General features: G+C 36.1%; 1 protein-coding gene across 1 annotated transcript; it reads left to right on the forward strand.

The window, feature by feature from the left end:
* Positions 1–12,552: 12,552 nt before the first annotated feature.
* Positions 12,553–14,854, forward strand: LOC124896694. The gene is made up of 2 exons (XM_047408379.1): positions 12,553–12,602; positions 14,359–14,854. Exons 1-2 carry the CDS (start codon positions 12,553–12,555, stop codon positions 14,852–14,854), a joined length of 546 nt encoding a protein of 181 aa, XP_047264335.1.
* The last annotated feature ends 6,468 nt before the right edge of the window (positions 14,855–21,322 follow it).

Raw genomic sequence — 21,322 nt, forward strand, 5'->3', positions numbered from 1 at the left:
AGAGAGGACTTTTGTGTTTCAAATTTTAAGACTTACAACAATAATCATCTAAGTCATGAAAATCCCTAATACTAAACTATATATAGTATCCTTATTGCGTATAAGATGAAATGACCAAAAGACCCTTAATGAAAAGAGGGCGCCCCTCTAGTGTAATAAATGAGCAAATAGGGCGGCTTTGGTGTGTCTTTGATCCTTTTAATGTCTCAAAATTGAACTTACTAGGATGATACTTTGCTTTACTTGTACACATTTTGATATTCATTGTCGCACTTGTATCATCCTCTCCATCTTGAGAAGAATTTGCCCTCAAATTCAAGCAATCAACACCGGCAAGATCTCCTCTTTTCATCATCTCTTCATTGCTCTTCCTAAGGTTAGGATGTTCAACCAAGGGTCCCATGATATCATCAAGCATGCTGCTTGGATTTATATATTCTATAACCTGCACATAAGAAGATTTTATACTAGGCAAAGTGCTAGTATCTCAGTTTGTAATAAACAAAAAGTCCTTATGGGAGAATCCCACAATCCCAACTCTTGGCTTCTCTCCTTATTCATCCTTCTCACTCTCGGCTTCTTCTTCCATACCCTTACTAAGAATGACATTCCTTTCCATATACATAGGCACTACAATCTTACCTTTACATGGCCAAACATCTTCCTCATCCCTTTCCTTTGTCTTCTTAGGTTCTACCTTCTCTCCATCTTGAGATTCATCATCAATATCCCTTGGTTCAAGTCCCACCTCCTCCCCAAGAAAGTATAATTTTCCCTCTCTTAGGATCACATTTATCCTATTTGGAAACTCGTTAGCCTTGTGTCCCCAACCTTGGCATTTAAAACATTGAAAGCCCTTAGAACTAGAAGAGAAATGCAGTTTACCTTCATTTCTCGGAGGGTACCTTTGGTGAGACTTGTTTTAAGCTTGTGCATCCTTGTCCTCGATTTTTTCCACATGGGATGGGTCATTTTTGTCCTTGTTCCAACCCGAGGGAGATTTTACCTTGATCATGACACTCGGTTTCTCTCGTAATTCCTTCTCAACTTCCAAGGCAGCTTGGAAGATGGCATCAATGGTGTCAAACTTGTGAAGTGTCAACCGTGAGGCAATGTCCCCATTATACCCCACCTTTATTTGAAAGATGTCATGGCTTATGTGCTCCTCTTGGTAATCAAGTTTCAAAATGAGTTGTTGTAATTCATCATACTAAGCCACGATGTTTTTGTTCTCTTGCCTCAAGTTGTACAACTTAGCAAGGAGATCTTGATGGTAACTCTCGGGTAAGTCCCTTTTTCTTATGAGGTACCCTAACCTAAAACAAGGATGGGGCTTCCCCTCAATCAAAACATTGCAAAATAGCTTCACATACTCCCACCACATAGTAGCATAACCCTCAAAATGTGCAATCACATAACAACTCTTTTTCTCCTAGGTAAGATCATTAACTTGGAAGATTCTCTCGAAAGTGGACTCCCAATCTACAAATTCTTTCAGATCACTCTCACCTTTGAATGTTGGAAGCCCCACCTTGATGGTATTTAGACCTACATCATGGTTTTGGTTCCCTTGTTGGTTCCAAAGACCAACTCTTCCTTCTCGGTTGTGAACTTCCCTTGGATCACCTTGCCTACCCCTCATCTCCTGACTTTTCATATAAACATCATAATATAGTCCATAACCAGCATGTTATTCTTCTCTACCATACCCCTCAACATAGATGGGTCTATTTGGGTTAAGTGGAGCTTGTAGCGGCGGGATTGGATTTGGATAGTGAGGTCCTTGGTCAAGTGGATTTTGGATGGGAGGGCTCAGGTTTGGTGGTAGTATTTGGGTTATAAGTCCTTTTTGTTGGACTTAGTGAAGTAAAGGGTGGCTTGGTCTATCATTATCTCGGATTTTGGAGTGAGGGTTGGTTTGATTTGTCGCAATAGGTGGATATAGCATTTGGTGCATGGCCTCGGGAGTACTAGTTGGTGAAATATGTCGAGGGGTAGAAGGTCAGCTTCTTTGTCTTTCCACTCTCTCCAATCTCCCACCCATTATTGACACTTCACCCTTCATTGATACCATATCCAATTCTAGTTTTTCAATACCCGCGGTCATCCTAGCCATTTCTTGGGACATAGCTTCAAGGCAAGCCAAAATGATACTAGTAGCATTGTGTTCCCCCGTGGATTGAGAGTGTGAGGTCTCGGGTTCCAAAGCACCAAAAACAGTCCAAAATGTCACACACAACAGACCAACAAAGTTTCAAGTCTTTGAACCACAAGCAACAACACCACACAAATGGTAACAAGAAAACTAAATAAGTTTACAAGACAGAAACACACTTTGTTGTTGAAGAGAATTTGTTCCAAGACTTTGATGTTCAATAATATTCCTTTAAGGAAGATATTTCGGCTATGGTAAAGGCTTACAAGACATGATACTCTCTTTTCAAGGTTCAAAAGTTTTCCACCAACTTTCTACCAACTTGCACTCTTTTGGCAAGACAACTTTTTGGGGTAGTCTTGTCTCTTTCCTCTTTTGTCTAAGTTTGAAAAGTGAATTACTCCTTTTTAATAACTTGCTTTTTAGAGGGATCTTTTTCTTTTTCTACTTTGGTGTTGTCTTAGATTATTTTAAAGACAAACACAAAGCCTTATACTTCTTTTCTCTCTTCAAGATCAAACAATAACTTCTTTAACATAACATAAGAACACAAGATAAACAACAACAACAACAACAAGAAACCATCCACTTAACACCACAACACAACTATAATCTTGCTCAAGAACTTGGGTGGTAAACTCAATAAGTGTTGAGGAGAAAGGGAACAAACACTAGAAACATACTAAGACAACAAAACACGCTCAAATCAAGAAACAAATCTCGGCCAAACACAACAATAACAAGAAGAACACCCGGCCAAGAATAAGAACACTTCAACACTATTGTTTTTTACTAAGAGAGCCCAAGATTGGTAGTGTAGGAACACAACCAGCCTTGGATTTGATACCAAATGATGCCTTACAAACCCAAGAAGATACAAAACAACCCCCAAAAACATCACAAAACACACCACAAACTGAGAGCCCAAGGAACCAAGTCTCGGCCAAGAATAACAACACAAGAATGAAAAGAAAATCCAAGAATGCTTTAACAATGGAGAGATAGTAACGTGTATAACCACACCAAAACAGAAAAAACACTACATTAATGTGATGAAAAATAAGCTTACAATAACACCAACCAGCTATTACAAGAAAACAAGACACAACTACTACAAGATAAAAATAAAAGTAAAGGGATATATAGTTAGACAAAGGTTGTGTAAATCCAGGTAACCAAAGAGTACATAAAAATCTAAGACCCCTAACACCTCCACACACGATCACCTAAATCTTAGGATGACACAAGAGAGGATTCTACCAGTCAAGCGCCAAGGTTTCTAAAAAACAAACAATTACAAGAGATTCCACCATTGAATTGTTATATTAGTTACAAGTTTTGGTTTGCCTCAAGTAGAGGAAGGACTTTGGTGTTTCAAATGTCAAGACATACAACAATAATCAACTAAGTCATGAAAATCCTTAATACTAAACTATATATAGTCTCCTTATTACATAAAAGATGAAATGACCAAAAGACCCTTAATGAAAATGGGGTGCTCCTCTAGTGTAATAAATGAGCAAATACGGCGGCTTTGGTGTGTCGTTGATCCTTCTCACATCTCAACATTGAAATTTCTAGGATGATACTTTGCTACACTTGTACACACATTGATCTTTATAGTCGCACTTGTATCACTTATGCATCGCCTCAGTTTTCCTCAGCAGCTCAGCCCAGCCAGTATTCCTTTAGGGACCTAGTGTCCCAAGGGCGAGATATGCTATATTCCCCCAAACTTTCATGGCATAAACATGCTGCTCTATTCTTATAATGAATCCAATTTGGAGTAGTGAGTACCCATAAGTTGACCCTCTAGCTCCAATCTCAATCGTATGCCATATGTTTAAGGTACTCAGTTCAGATCATGATATTCAGCTCATGTATCAAGTTCCATACCCAGTTACGTTCTCATGTTTTCGCTCATGCATATTAAGTAGTTAAACTCAGACTCAGCGCAAGGCAATAGTTTTCCTTAAGCTTATCCTATTTTATGTTTAGATTTCTGTTACAAATGCGGTATTCAGTTCCATGATCAGTTTTCATTTCAAAATTGATATCTTTACCCTTGCATGTTCAGTTATATTTTCATGAGTCGGTTCAGTTATGTATTCATATATCAGATATATGTGATAAACTTATCAGTACTCTCAGCCATACAGTCATACATCAGCTCAGTCATAAAATTATGCATCAGTTATGCATGCTGAGTATGAAACTCAGTAATGTCAATCATGTAGTCATGTTTCAGTTGTTCATAATCAGTATAAACTTCAAATTATCATTTGTCCCATCTAAATCAGTCTCATTCGAGTATGAATGTTTCCAAGGGGGAGATATTGTAATACCTCGTACTTTCACCAAGCTTAAAATCATCCTAAAGATGTTAAAGACATGCTTTAAAAGATGAATCCACTTTATACATGTGGTGTTTTCAAGATTTTTACCTTTTTTATGTGGGTAATTTAATAAGCTTTCTATCAATACCAAATTCACCCAAATCCGACACCCGAGTAAAGAGTTAGAGCCTTTTTAGTGAGACAGTGTATCACTTGAGCCAGCAGCGCATCGCGGAGCCAGCTTAAATGGAAATTGTCAATTTCTAGTGTTGTTCCGTGATAGTGGTGCGTCATGCCAAACTTCCAGGTCACAAACAAAGTGGCAACATGATAGCTCTGCATCGTGCCACCATGAAATTTCCCATTTGTCACTTTCCAAAGATACGACGCGATAGCGCCGCATCATGCCATGGGTTTAAATCGGGAAATTTTCATAGAATTTAAATACATATCCAAGGGTTAAAAGAGTCAATTTTCCACCCCTATAAAAACCCAATAACACGTGATTCAGCTATATTTTACCCAAAATATATTATTTCTCTTAAGTTTCTCTCAAGAACAAGCTAGGGTTTTCAATTGGGAATTCAAATCCAAAACTCAAATTCAAGAATGTCTTCGTCAATCTTCATAGAATCAAGAACTAAGGTATGCACAGTGTTGATTCATGGACTTCTTTCATCCATAAAGCTCAAGAACCCTATTTTAAACTATATGTCATGATGTTATTGTTTTGAATTGATTATGTTCATCTTATTATTGTTGTATGATTGCTAAGGTTGCATCTTTAGCATGTCTTTATTAAACCATGTTAGTATAGTGTTGAAATTCATGTAATTGAGTTAAATTTTGGAACCATATTGTATTAAATTGATAATTATACCTACGCTCTAAGTGTTCATGCAAGGTGTTAGCTAATATGCCCCAATTAATGAATGATAATCAAGTACTTAGTTTCCATGTGTTAAGATTATGTCATGCCTCTTAATTTATGCTATACCTATTTGATTAAGATGATTCCCATGCTAAACCTATGCATTGTGATTGCTTTATGGGATGTTCATAAGATTAGAAGCATGAAATTTTGCCATGTTTATATGCATTAATATCCATGTACAACATTATGATGATTATGTGCTTCACAAAATTCCCAACTATGAAATTATGAATTGTTGATATTGATCATGTGATCAAATGTGTAAAACCTTTTCAGTTTCATTCTATCGAGTCCTAGGGGTACTTGTACCCAAAAATTTAGCTATGTGCCTAGAGCCATGTCTTGTTTTCATAATACTCACAGTCAAGCCATGATCAGTAGAATTCAGTCAGTTATGTGACTCAAGAAAACTCAGTAAACTCAGTATCAGTCCAGTCTTATTCAGTAATCTCAGTATTCCCTGTAAATCTCAGTAACTTCAGTACCCTCAGTCAATCCTCATACCTCAGTAGCATTTTGTTAGTCAATGAAACTCAACAAACTCAGTTTAGCTTCGTTAATCAATACCATCAGTAACAGTTTAGTTCAGTATAATAAGTTTAGTGTATATTCAGTTGGGAGTAGGATTCAGTACTGAGTGAATCCTAGGATGGGGACTCAACTGTTATATAGTAAAGGGTGTGATCCTTAGAAGCAATCCTTGCATTCCAGAACTGCGTAGCTAGCATAAGTTAAGATGTTCCCCTATGTGTAGGGCTACTAATGTATCTCATTCAGGGTTATTCCTATAGGAGGGTTAACGGAAGAGCTTCCTATCAGAGGGGGTTACCTCACAGCTTATCTTTACCCCTGGCATGGTATTGACACCCTTCCAGTTGGGGTTATAGGTAAGACCCCACTAGTTAAGTTTTGAGGCATGTCAGTTAGATGATTACCTCCTAGAGTCTCAATTTCAGATCCAGTATCAGAAATAGAACTCAGTTTAGTTCTACAGAATTCTAGGACTATCAAATACAGTCAACTCAGTATAGTACAAAACTCAGCTAGTTCCATCAGTATAATGACTGTCGGGTACAGTCACTCATGTTATCTGTACTCATACTCAGTAATCATGTTATCAAAAACCAAGAGAATAGTATATTAATTTGATGAAACATATGTTATCAGTATTCAGTTTTAGGATGGTCAGATATAGTCAATCATACCAGTTCTTCATAATCAAAATTGTCAGAAACAATTATTTCTTTCTCAATAATATGATATCAGTTCCTCAGTGCTCAATAGACTTAGTCATTCAGTATCCAAGTATAAGTACTCAGATATCAGTAAATCCATGTTATCAGAATTCATGAGTCAGCATTATCACGATCTAAGTTACAGCTATGTATTCATGCATGTATTCTTACATTTATGTTATTCAGTTAGTAGTATTGTTCATGGATATGAACTCCTTTTATTCAGCCTACCTTACTTACATACCAGTACATTCCAATGTACTAATGTATTTGCACTATGGTGTTTTACTTTACACCATAGGTTTAGAAGCACGCACTCCAAAATATCAGTAGTATTTCATATTCCGACAGTAGTGGATTTGCAGTGAGTCCTCATCATTTGAGGATGATATGATTACTTTATTATTATTTATTATCTTAGTTCAGTATCAATAGATGGAGTTAGTTGGAGACATCTTCCTTCAACTCCTTATTAAGTTCAGTTTAGAGGCTTTCAGACTATAGCATGCTGGACAGTTACTTCAGATTACTATTATCAGATGTTTATTCAGTTTTGAACCTGATGGCCTTACAGCTTTTATGAAATCCATATAATTTCAATATATTATTCAGTGGTCAGTTATAGATATTAGTCATGGGTTAGCTTGTGGTCCTTTGGGGTCATGAGTACCGTGTGGCATTTTGGGTACCAGATTTGGGGCGTTACACTTGTTCATGCCATCTAATCGCATGCTACCTAAAACTTTCAGTAATTTTCTTTTTTATATTAGTTAGGAATTTCTTATCAATAATCAACTCCACATTGTATTGGAACGGTTGTATAAATTCATTAGCCAGTTCATCCCAACTATTCCACTTAAAGATGTCTTCATAAACTAAGCATTTGTATAGATTCATTAGCAAGGTCATCCCAACTATTCCACTTGTCGATGTCTTAGTCAACAAAGAATTTCGAAGCTAGACTTGAAAGACTCTTACCAAAATATCCTATGAGTATTTATTACTTCCATCTAGAGCCCCTTAGTTGGTTACAATAATGTCTCAAATATGCTACAGAATCGTCGTATCCATCATAGATCTAAAAATTCGGTATCTTAAAGCCAAGAGGGAGTTTAACTTATGGAAACATGTATAAGTTCTTATATGAGACACTTTTGTAACCCCCAAGTCCTTTGATGTTCTTCAGTGCAAGTTCTAAACTTTTTACCTTTTTGGTCATTTCTTCTTATTTTTCTGTCATAATAGGTTTTTCAGTGTTAAGAGGAAATTCAGGTGGTTAAGTGTAACCATAATGAATAGAAAAATTAAATATGTTCTCAAGAGTATAGTGTTGATCACCCAAAATATTCAGTACATGCTCTCCCATTTAGTGAGAAGGCACAACCATTGGAGGAGCATCAAAAGTAGGGACTTCAAGTGGGATGGCGCTGCAAAAGTATGAATAACAGATAGAGATGAGCATGTGGTTATTTTGTGTTGTGGAGCTAAGAAACAAATACTGAAAGTGTTGGGATAGTATTTCCCTAAATTTAACTCTGGTGCATTTTGTGGCATGTCAACAGAAATGATAAATTATGCATGTGACACTGAGGTAAGCCAAAAGAATTTCAAATTATCGATAGGAACCGGAGGAGGAGGAAACCTATTAGCCCAAGCTCGATGAATTTCTATTATTTGTAGCCTTAATATTCTAATCTCTTCATTAGTTCCTAAATTTTCATTCCCTGAACTCTCTATCTGATTAGTGACAACAACTTCAGTATCCTTGTTGGATATAACTTTGTCTTCGACTTGGTGTTATATGGAGTACAAGCAAAAATACCACAAAGCAGCCACCTTAAACTAAATGAAAAATATAAACAATAAATGAGTTAGAGTTCAACATCTTTTACAAAAACACTTTTTCTTTTTTTCTATTTGAAAATATCACCGAAACCCAGAAGGACACCTATGTATCTCGTGCCAGAGAGAGGAGAATTGGGTGTGCATAGTTCGTAAAGTTTTCACACAATATGACCAATCAAAATCTTTTTCAATTTTTGAACAATTTTCACAAGAAGGTGAGCAAAATCGTTTTTGAATATTTCAACACAGAATCCCTTATTAAAAATGAAGCTTGTGATGACCAAAGAATTTTTTCTTTGGGGTTTTCAATTTTAAATTTCATATGAAAATAAAACCTAAATCTTATTACATAATTTTTTTTGTATTTTCTTTTACAAGGACTATATGAAACACCTACTCTAAGTGAAATGTGAAGAATTTTTTTTTGGATTTTTTTATAAAATCACCGAACCCTAGAAGGGCTGCCTACGTTTCTCACTCTTGAAAGAGGAGAATCAAGTACGGGTTGTTCATCCAGATTGGATAATTAAATATTAAATAACTGACTGAACCCTGACTTGACAGATATGACCACAAACTGACAATGAAAAACGTCAATTAGTGTGTTTTGAGCTTTCTATTTTGACACTTCACATAAAAATGACACTAAAAGCTATGAAAAAAATATTTTAAGAGGAAATTGCTCTAAAATTATGCACCAATAAAAATGAAAATATTTTTGAATTTTTTGACATAGAAAGACATCAAGACACTAAAAGGAGAATCTTTTTGTCATTTTCAAGATGTGACATGTACAAAAATCTTTTTGATGTTTTGTTTTATAAGAAAATAAGTGCAAAGGTGAAAAACAATCTTTTTAAATTTTTGATTGTTGAAAACAAAACCATAATGAAGTCCCATAAAACTCTATTGTTTACTCTCTTGTTTTTCTATTACATTTTTCTCTTTTTTCAAACTTTTCCTTGCCTAAACGCGCACATTTCATTAATTATATCACATCTTCTCACCAAATCAGTCTGTCAAATGATCATATTACCCAGAAAGATACAAAAATTAGCACACAAGGTTTCTTTAGGGGTGAATCTTCTACAAAACACCAAGAAGGTCTTGCGAGGTCTTAATATGATACAAATGAGCAAACCCTAAAGGCTGACCTAGGCTTAGGTCCACTAACAAGGTTATTCAGGGGAGCGTATGGTCGATAGTGGGTGCGACAACTTTTTACCTACTCCAAACACGCAACGGATCCCCCTCCTAAAATAAAGGTAACACAACAAATGTAACACACGTTTACTATGTGACTTGTTGCAAGAATATGACTCAGGTAATGCAAATGATGACAGATATAAATTTGTAATACATAAAAAAAGTTGTAAACAAAGAGCACATAGAAATTCAACAATGATAAAATAATAACACATACAAGGTGTCAATACACCTATAGTTCCAAACTAAGTTGATACAACTCTAAATATAAGAACAAATTCTAAAAATTGCTCAACAGAGTCGACACAGCTTTCATACCCAATTTTTACCAAAAAGATTGATTTTATTATCAAAAGGGGTTTTATTAATGAAGTGACTGAAAGTGAAAGTTTTTTTTTAAATGACTTTGTACACTTAAACTTAGAGTCATCACTTGGCATAAATCTAGTGTGCCAAGTCATTTTTGGAAATTCTATTTTAAAATGAATTTGACTCTTTAAACTGATTTACAAATAGAGATTCCAGTTAAAGAATTTTGTAGATCGAGGGGAAGGTGTTAGTCAGCCCTTGGTCCCGTGTTTCGAACATTGTCGCCTCAAAGGGTAAATCATCTAGTACGACACTATGAAATGTATAAACCACTAAAACACATAATAAGACAACAAACAACTAAACAATTTAAACTCCAAAAAAAATAATGTCCAGTCCAATTTATTACAGACCCAAAATAAAAAGGTACTGAAATGTAAATCTACATTAACCTACACTAATTCTAAACTATGCTTCACCCCATGCCTCGAGCCTTCGTGACGTACCTTCTTCTAAGACATTATATATCGGGGAATTCCCAGGTGAATAAATACAATTTTTTTCAAGGCATTACCCAACAAATGAATACAATTATAATTTTGTGTGATAAAATAAAAATTCTTCAATAAAACATTCAAACAGTTAACAAACCATAATTCCTAAATTTTTCTACCCAACCTACCGTTTGCCAACCTTTTCTTGACTGTCATGGTACTATTGCATTCAATAACATCAATATTTGTTCTGATTAAACTATCAATAATAAATCAAAAGTTAGATTGTTTTGCAAAGACCACTACCTTAGCCAAGCATGACATACCCCCAGTTTTGTGGAAGGAATGTATTAGCCATAAGCCAATGTGGATTATTTCATATGTTTAGGCTAGGAGACTCATTTCAAAGAGTTTTGAGTATTATCTCTTTTATATTTGTGATGTTGATGTGTAAGCTACGCTAACACATTTGAGGCTTTTAACTCTAAATAATTGTAAGGTCATGAGAAACTTTAGTTGTTTTTGATTAGTTTACGTTGATTTTTGCAGTAAATGTTAAGATGTAGGAGAACCATAACAATGGAAGCAAAAGGGATGAAAAGTAAAGAAAAATAAAGGACAAGTATGGCTGATGACGTTCATGATAAATCGTCAACCTAGTGATAAGTTATCAAGGATGCCATCAGTCTTAAACAGAGAATGGGAGTTGAACACCTTTTTGTGACGACATTCGTGATAAGCCTTAAGGTTGGTGATAAGGCATCAACGTCATCTTCAGCCTTAGACAGTAGAAGCCAAAAGTGCAGAGGAGCTGATGACATCCATGATAAGCCATCAGAATCCTGATAAGCTGTCACGGATGTCATCGTCTATTTTGAGAAAAAAATGCAACTTTAATTTTATTTACCTATTTAGTTTAAACTATTTAAAGCTTTGTTTTAGGGTTTTCTGGAGGCATTCATTCATAATCATCATTATTCTAAACAGAGTTCGATACTTTGAGTCTTGGAGAATATTTTTTGATATTCTTTTCTCTATCTTTTTGGATTCAAACAATACAACTATTTTAGGGATTTTCCTTTGTGATCTAATCTACGATTCACTAATTAGTATTCATCTCTACAAGTTAATCTTCTCAGTTATGAATTCAATTATGTGTTTCATTCTTTGCATCATGAGGGACTAAACTTCGTTAACTTGAATTATGGGATCTAGGGTTAAGTCATAATGATTTGCTAAACACTCAAGATTTAATAGTTGTTAGGATTTCTTGATAATTCTTAGATTTTTAATAACGTCTATTTGTTGAAAACAGTAGACACACCTACTTTGGTTTGCTTGAGAAAGAAATCATATACAGTAGGAAGTGAATTATCAACAGGGTCTCAGAAATACTTTATTTAATAATTAGCACTATAATAAGGTTAATTAACCTGAGGTAAAATCTGGGCAGTGAATAGCAATTTCCTAAGTCCAAGAGGATTAGGAAATTAAATGCTTAAATAGGTAAGAGACATTTGAGCATATCATCGATAAAGATAGCTTGTTATCCTAACCACCGTGAGAATCTTGAGTCATCTTTATCATCTGTCATGTACCATAAGCCCTAGTGAACATAATTCTGGTTATTTCATAAAATCTTGATTACAAACATCGAAATTAAAGTGACAAACAATTATTTATGAAACTTCAACCCCCATTTCAGGAAACATTAAACTATCGGTGAATTAAATCACAAATGACTTAAGTTCACACCATATTCCCTGTAGGATTCAAACCTAACCTAGTTGTGTTTTAAATTGACAACGATCGCTTACACCCATTCAAGAGTGTAGTTTGAGCGTTATAAAAAATGGCATCATTGCTGGGGAATACGGTTGTAAACTAAAAGTTGTGTACGCTAATTGACTATTAGTTAGGTTTCCTATATTTATGTTTATTTCTTGATTTTGCAGGTTCCTTGTTGTTTATGCCAAAAACAAAAAGTTCCGACGAACCGTTATTACCAATTAATTCGGAACCTCAGCTAATCGGAAGAATGGCAAACTACAAGAGGCTGATACACTGGCAGCCTTGGCTAGGGCTCAGGTGAACGTATAGAAATAGGGTCAACAAGTACGTCATCTGAACCCTCATGATGAAGACTTGGGTGATGAGGAATTGCTGAATCCTTAAAACCCAAGGTGAGCTAAGCAAATTACTGCACCAGTATAGTGAAATTTCAACAAAGATCGTCCAGTCAGAAGAAGGTATGGTTAATAGCCTTTAAATTATGAGGTTGATAATGATGAAGAAGGAATGGATGGAGTAGGTGCAATTGGTGCTATCATTCCTCCACCATTGGCACCTGGTGGAAAATTCAGCATAACAAGTACTATGATTTAACCCATGAATCTGAAGGGGTTGTTTGGAGGCTTTCCTGGTGATGATCCAAACATGTACTTGGTGAACTTTTTCACCATTTGCAAATCTTTTGATAATCCGGAGTGAGCAAAAATGTGCTTCGGTTGACATTCTTTCCATTCTCTCTGTATGGGGAGACAATAATATGGTTAAATAAGCTGGAGTTCGATTCTATAACCAACTTAATACAGTTCAAAAAGGCATTCCTAGAACGGTTCTTTCCACCCTCAAGGAGGGCACAATTGAGGAATGAAATCAGTAACTTTAGGTAGCTCCCGACTGAAGCATTGCATGAAACTTAGGAGAGATTCTAGAAGAAGATGGAACAGTGTCCGAACCACAACATGATAGACTTTCACTTGATGGAGACATTGTACAGAGCTTTTAAATCTCTGACAAAGCCAATTGTAGATAATGCTGCAGGCGGTTCATTCATTGACCTTTCTTTTCAAGATGCTTTAGACATGCTGAATAGAATGACAAAACAGAGTCGGGCTTGGCATACCAGGGATTCTGTGGTAGCTATCCCGACTATTTCTAGTGGTATGAATGTGGAGCAGCACAGAAGGGATAAGGGGCAAGACCAAGACATGGCCCACTTAAAGACTCAGATGGACTTACTGACCAAGCACTTACTGTCAGGCAAGATTGAAAAGGTTAGGGCTATCGAATCTCAGTGCACTGTTAGTATTAATGCATATAAAAAGGCAAATTATGTTAATAATCAAGGGTGTTTCTGAGGCAATAGCCAAGGGAATCAAGGTTGGAACTTTTATGACAAGCCTGATTATGCAGATAGGGAGCAAGGAAACTAGAGAAGCAATAATTATAGGAGAGGTTTATAAGTTCCTCCTAGAAATTGGGATGTTGCACCAACTAGATCTGGCAAGATGTCCATGGAGGACATGATGGAAAAATTGTTGAAGGGAGTTGAGGCTAATAATAGGGGGTAACCACTATGAAGAGTGAATTCTCTACCCTGAGTCAGTTGGTTAGTTTACACTCCACTTCTATCAAGTATTTGAAGCAACAAATGAGGGAACTTTCAACAACACTGAACCAAAGAAAAAGTGGTACTTTACCTAGTAATATGATAAAGGATCCACAGAATGATGGCTCATGTAAGAAGATTACCACTAGGAGTGGTAAGATCTTACCTGGCCATTCTGTGGGCAAATCTGTATATGGTGAGGTAGTTGTTGATGAATCTGAAGAAAGCAAACCAGTGAAGTCTAATAATCTGGATATTTTTATTAATGCTTCAAAGAAAGAAAAGAGAAGGAAGAGGAGGTGGCATTGAAATATATCCCAAGACCACCACCTTCCTTTCCTCAATGATTGAAGAAAAAGGCTGATAATGAAAAATTTTGCCAATTCATGGCCATTCTCATGAAATTGACAATTATAGTTCCTTTGGTTAAGGCACTTGAGCAAATGCCAGGCTATGGAAGTTCATAAAAGACCTTGTAACCAAGAAATGGAAGGCTATCCATGAGCCGGAGGATAATCTTCTCTATTGTGGTGCTATCTTTACAAGGTCTTTAGTGCAGAAAAAGGCATATCCGAGAGCGTTTAACATCCCATGTACTATTGGCCCCCTGATGTTCACAAAAGAACTATGCGATCTGGGATCCATTGTAAATTTAATGCCACTGGCTGTGTACAAGAAATTAGGTTTGGGGGATCCTACCCCAACAAATATGTGGTTGGTAATGGCAGATAGATCTGTGAAGTGGCCTGTAGGCATACTGCAGGATGTTTTGGTAAAGGTAGCTAATTTTGTTCTGCCTGCTGATTTTGTGGTCCTAGATTGTGAAGTGGATTTTGAAGTGCCCATCATTTTGGGAAGGCCATTACTTACAACTGGGAGAGTGATAGTAGAAATAGAATTGAACGAGCTAAAGTTTAGGTTCAATGACAAAGAAGCACACTTCTAAATACACTCATCCATGACTCAGCAACATGAGATGAGTGTATTATCAATCATTGATGTCTTCTATGATGATGGTAAAGGGGTATCAACAGGTTGTCTTGGCAAAGTCTAAGTAGTCAAGATAACCAAGTTGTGCCACGACAGTAAATCAAGCGCTATTGGGAGGCAACCCAAAGTCTTTATGTTTAAGCAAGTGTTTTTACTTCTATGATTAGGATTTACTATAGAAAAGGTAAAAAATAAGGAGGTCAGCTGAAAGGCCATGATGACATCTTTGATAAGCCATCACAAATGTGATAAACTACCATAAATATCATCAGATAGGCCAAACTTGAGGCAACCTCTTCTTCGGGGTGACAAAGGTTGTGATAGGCTGTCACACTTGTGATAAGCCATCACAAGTCGTCGTCATCCCAAAGCCTTAAAAGCTAAATTCTAGGCCCACTTTAAATTAAATCTGACCTGGCCCAGCACAGGAACCTTTTCAAATTTCTACTAGTTTTAATTCTTTTCCTTTAGTTTATTTCTTTCCTTAGTTAGTTTATTTCCTACTCTTTGCAAAACACTTTAAGAAAACAAGTTCCCTTGTGTGTGGGTTTGTAATTCACAATCAAGAGATTCTTCCTACTTCCTACTTTCTCTCGTGCGTGTAATCAGATTAAGGACCCCTATCAGGTATACTCTAATTTTAACTCTTCTTTTCTTGTGGTAAGTGATTAATAGATGAAAATCCAAGTCCCCAAGATTCTTAAACCAAGTTCAACTTGGAAAGGAGATAAAAATCAAACCTAGGGTCTGCTGTACAGGCCTAATGTTTAAAAAGATAGCTCACACTCAAAATTCAAGTGGATTTTGAGAAATAATAGGAACCAAAAATTGAGTTAAAATTAAAAGTAGGTTCTGATAAGATCTGACGATATTCATGATAGGCTATCACAATTATGACAGCTTATCAGGAATGTCATCAAAGGCGAACAAGAATGGGGTGGTTTCATTTTAGAGATGACGATATTCATGATAGGCTATCACAATTGTGACGGCTTATCAGGGATAACATCAAAAATTGTTAAAATTTTAAAGGTGCTCTGTAAGGTTGACGAAAATTATGATAAGCTATCACGGTCGTGAAGGCTTATTATGAACTGTCGTCACACCTAGAACCTAAAGCATGAATAAGCCAAAATGATTAATGTGTTTATTTTTGTTCTCTTGTGGACTAACCAATTGTTTTTCTATAGCTATAGGAACCTTAAAATGGCAGCAAAAATAAAGAGCCCCAAAGCACCAAAGAAAGCGACCAAAGAAAGTGTACGTCGTAAGCTCATTGATGAGGAATCTGATAATGAGTAGGAGGAACCCCTGCTCAGGAAGCAAAGAAAAAGCAAAGTCCAAAGAAGCTTTTACCACCTCCACCCATTGAAGTGGAGGATAGTGATGATAATAAGAATACAACACCATTAGAAAGTGCAACTTCAGAAAATACTACCTCTGAGCAAGAGGGTTATGAACAGTATGATTCTGACCATGCTGAATCTAAAGAAGAAGAATAGAAAGGGTCTAAGGAGTCTGAGTCTAGGACAAAAACATATGGATCCCCATCTACCGAACAATAAGATGATTAAGAGTTTCGAGATCAGGGAACACTTATCAAATATAAGAACCCCAAAGTTTGAGATAATTCTAGGTGTCAAATTCTAAGGGCAGAGAGCATCTTCACTGCTGGGCTCCGCAGAACTGATAGAAGGAGTGCTAAGAGGTCGATTCAGGCAGAAAAGATAATTATCATCACTGGGTTGAGTAGGTACCCTGAAGTGGAATAGAAGTTCCAAGAGTATGGCTTGGGATGGACCATAAAAGGAGTAGGTTTATTTTTCCCTACACTGGTTTGAGAGTTCTACACGAACTACCAGGTTCAGTTGAAAAACATGTGCAGGCCAGGTGAAATAGTAGCAGACTAGACCCTGTTGGATAGAGTGTAGGTAAGGGGTGTAAGGGTTGATGTCTCAATCAGAACCATCAATAGGTTCTTGCATGGTCCTAACTTCACTCCTCAGGCCACTGCACCATCAGTCTATGATCAGATTAGGTACCGGTAGAAACAACATCTATGGTTGGCCAACATCATAGCTAAAGGAGAACCAGCATGGGTAACAAACCCAAATAAAAGAATCTGGAAGTCCTCTTTAACTCAAGAGGTAAAGTTTTGGTGGGGTATAGTGTGTATTTAGTTGATGCCCACTGATGGAAACAATATTCTAGGTGATGACCGAGCTATTATAGTAGTGAGCGTGGTGCCAAACCTTCCCCTAAATTTTGGGGAAATCATTGCTGATGAGATGAAGATTAGAATGTCAAGAAACGACATTGCTTACCCTTTTCCTTATCTTATCATAGAATTGTGTCGAGCTGCTAATGTACCAAAGATTGCAGGAGCTAATAATAACATTCCTACTCAAAAAACACATAATCCCATGCGGTATGATGAAAATTAGCCAGCATTGAGACTTGATAGAAGTGCAGCAGTAGCAGTAGACCCTCCAATTATAGATGTTGATGCAACACCTCATGTGGAAGTGTAAGATTTTGAGGCTATGTAGCCAACTTCTTTAGCACAGGCAGGATTAGTACCTGACACTAAAGCCAGCCATTCAATTCCTACAGCAGCAGCAAGTTTTACATTTTATTCAGTCGATATTCAAAAAGTGGCTAAACAAGCCAAGTGCTGTGAGACACAACTACATGCTTTTTCCAAATAGTTTGTTGTTGCAGTGGAAAAGAGAATAAAGGTTGCCCTTGAGCCTTTTGTGACTTTTCCAGAGCGGGTTATAGATTTGGAAAAATGATTTGATGTATGGGAAAAAGAAATATTAGGGCTTGATCTTGCTAGATTCAGATCGGCATTGAACAAGGTAAAGAAAGATGTTGGGTATTACAGCAACCCCAATTTATGATGCCAACAGGTCAGGCCATGCATAAATATGAAGAAGAAATTCTAATGCTTGACCTCACTGGAGACTCACCAAAGAAAAAGAAGAAGAAAAGTGAGATGAAAGGTAAGGGAAAGAGAGAAAGACCCAATAGTGATGGAGAGTGAAAAACAACGAAGAGGGCAAGAAAGAAGAAGCGGAAAGAGGAGCTGAAAAGGGTAGAAATTGAGTCCTTAGTTGATAATGAGAAATAAGAGGCAACTATCCGAGCAAGGGTTATAGGTGACTCATTTAGAAGGGCTCCAGCTACTGTAATTCCAGATGATCCCGATGGAGAAAACAAAGGAGATGATGCAGTAAAAAGTTCGGAGATATAGGATTCATGTGCTTGATTACCTTCAGGTATGCCCTAACCCTTAGAGTAGTTTATTTTATTTTAAGTTGAGGGTGTAGGGTAGGTTGTTGTTATAGCATATTTTGTAGATAATTAGGAGTAATACAAGTACTTGAGGTAGTTAGCTTGTTTTGTGATATTTGAATACCTCTCCATTGGTCTGATATATTTTCTACTATATGAATTACATCCATTTATGACCAGTGCACATTTTTTTGTGGCATTAGTCTAGCAACTGAATAACCTTTGTTAAACAAAAACATGAACCAGATAAGTAGTGATATGCAAGATACTTGTCTGCCATGTGTGTGTAAGGTCTTACTTAGTTCTCGTTGTGTGTTGAATCTAGAACTTGCCTAGTTTATCTTGCCAATAGGATAGGAGTTAGGAAAGGATCATAGGCCGTTTTTGATGATTAGTCTACTTTTAGCCTAAATAACCTTCCTAATATGAATAATATCCCTTGATCCCTATTAGAGCCTAATTAGCCTATTTATTTCTACGTTACCTCTCACCTTCCCATTTACATCACAACAAAACCTATTTTAGCCCTGATCCTTCTTCAATACTATGCACCTTGGCTTAGGCAAATAGCTTAAGTTAAGGGTGGCTATTATAGGGATAAGTGATACAAAATGAGTATGAAGAGAGAAAGAATAAAAGAAAAGAATAAAAAGTTGGGTGTGGTGAAAAAGGAATAAGAAATAGGAAAGATGTGTAAAAGATGATAAAAAGAAAATGTGATAATTGAAAAGACTGCATCCATATTGAGCATGTGTGATAAATAAAAGAGAGGAAGAAAAGAAGGTTGAGAGTTGAAACCCCAAGAGTTTAGTGTAGTGTCAGGGAGGCATAGTCACTCTAAAATATCTATGAATATCATACCATCCCCTGGCCTACGTTACAAGCTTAAGAAAAGTCCTATAGTGATCCTAACTAACCTGTATAAAATCTTGGGTACTGACTATAAGGGAAAGCCTATGGCATTTTACATGCAGTGTTTGGAACTTCATTCTAAGAGTGAGTCTTGTTTTATCCCTCTATTTATGTATTTAAATTATGATATGATTAAAAAAGGGATTTTTTTGTTGTGAGGGCACACTGTGTATGTTTCTAGTCACTGACTTATTCAGATAAGTGTGATATTGGTATAGCATGGTTGTCATTGCTGAATCTTGTCGTATCTTGATTCCTATGAGTTTCATGGTTGTTTTTGAAAACATCAATAGTGAGCTTTAAAATTGACTGACCTTGGAGATTGTGAATGTATTCTAAACTAGTATGAGTAGTTAGCTACCAAATTGTACTTTGTATTCTCTTACTTATGTTATGGTTGCTTGAGGACAAGCAATTGTTTAAGTTGAGGGTGTTGATGTGTGAGCCTACACTAATACATTTGAGGCTTTTAACTCTAAATAATTGTAAGGTCTTGAGAAACTTTAGTTGTTTTTGATTAATTTACTTTGAGTTTTGCACTAAATGTTAACATGTAGGAGAACCAAAAATAATGAAAGAAAAAAGGCTAAAAAGTGAAGCAAAATAAAGGACAAGTGTGGCTGATGACGTTCATGATAAGTTGTCAGCCTGGTGATAAGCGGTCAAGGATGTCGTCAGCCTTAAATAGAGAATGGAAGTTGAAGACATTTTTCTAACGACGTTCGTAATAAGCTGTCACATTGGTGATAAGGCATCAACATCGTCATCATCCTTAGACAGCAGAAGCCAAAGTGCAGAGGAGCTGATGACATCCGTGATAAGCCATCAGACTCCTGATAATCTGTCACGGATGTCGTCGTCTATTCTGACAAAAAGCTGCAACTTTAATTTTATTTCCTTATTTAGGTTGAATTATTTAAGGATTTGTTTTAGGGTTTTATTAATGCATTCATTCATCATCATCATTATTCTAAAGAGGGTTTGATACTTTGAGTGTTGGAGAATATTTTTCGATACTCTTTTTTCTATCTTTTTGGATTCTAACAATACAATTATATTAGGGATTTTCCTTTGTGACGTAATCTACAATTCCTAATTATTATTCATCTTTGTCAGTTAATATTCTTGATTATTAATTCAATTATGTGTTTTATTCTTTGTATCATGAGTGGCTAAACTCCGTTAACATGAATTATGGGATCTAGGGTTAGGTCATGATGATGTGCTAAACACTCAAGATTTAATAGGTGTTAGGATTTCTTGATAATTCTGAGATTTTAATTAATGTCTATTGGTTGCAAACTATAGACACACCTACTTTGATTTGCTTGAGAAAGAAATCATATATAGTATGAAGTGAATTATCAATAGGGACTCAGACATACTTCGTTTAATAATCAGCACTGTAACAAGGTTGATTAACCTGAGGCAAAATCTAGGCAAGGAATAGCAATTTTGTAAGTCTAAGAGGATTGGGAAATTAGATGCTTAAATAGGTCGACACATATTTCAGCATATCATCAATAAGGATAGCTTATTATCATAAACACCATAAAATCTTGAGTCGCCTTTAACATATGTCATGTACCGTAAGCCCTAGTGAACATAATTCTGGTTATTTCATAAAATCTTAATTACAAACATCAAAATTAATGTGACAAACAATTATTTGTGAAACTTCATCCCCCATTTTAGGAAACGTTAAACTATCTAGGTGGGTTTTATATTGACAATGACAGCTAACACCCATTCAAGAGTGTAGTTTGAGCGTTATCAGATGTTAGTATGGAGAGTACCTCACATGACTCTATTCCTATAGTACATAATTTTCCTAATGTTTTTCCTATCAATCTACTTGGTTTTTTTACTAAGCATGATATTGATTTTGTTATTGATTTTCAGCCAGACACCAACCTATTTAAATTAAACCTTATCATATGACTCCTTATGAGCTTAAAGAGGTAAATTCTAAACTTTTGGATCTTTTAGGAAAGGGATTTATTAGGCTGAGTGTATCACCTTGGGGTGCTCCTACATTTTTCGTAAATAAGAAGGTAGGTTTCTGGGGTATGTGTATTGATTACATATAGCTTAATTAGGTAATAGTGAAGAATCGTTATCCTATGCCTTGCATTGTTGATTTATTTGAGTAGCTTTAGGGAGCAGCAATATTCTCTAAGACTGGCTTGAGGTCTACTTACCATTATTTGACTTT

This window comes from Capsicum annuum, chromosome 3, assembly GCF_002878395.1.
Source record: "Capsicum annuum cultivar UCD-10X-F1 chromosome 3, UCD10Xv1.1, whole genome shotgun sequence".
NCBI lineage: Eukaryota > Viridiplantae > Streptophyta > Magnoliopsida > Solanales > Solanaceae > Capsicum > Capsicum annuum.

Excerpts from the sequence above, each read along its gene's own strand:
- LOC124896694 (XM_047408379.1), top strand. The coding sequence starts at position 12,553 with ATGGCAAACTACAAGAGGCTGATACACTGGCAGCCTTGGCTAGGGCTC. Across the intron at positions 12,603-14,358 it reads CAGCCTTGGCTAGGGCTCAG|GCTATGGAAGTTCATAAAAG; the intron begins GTGAACGTATAG and ends AGCAAATGCCAG.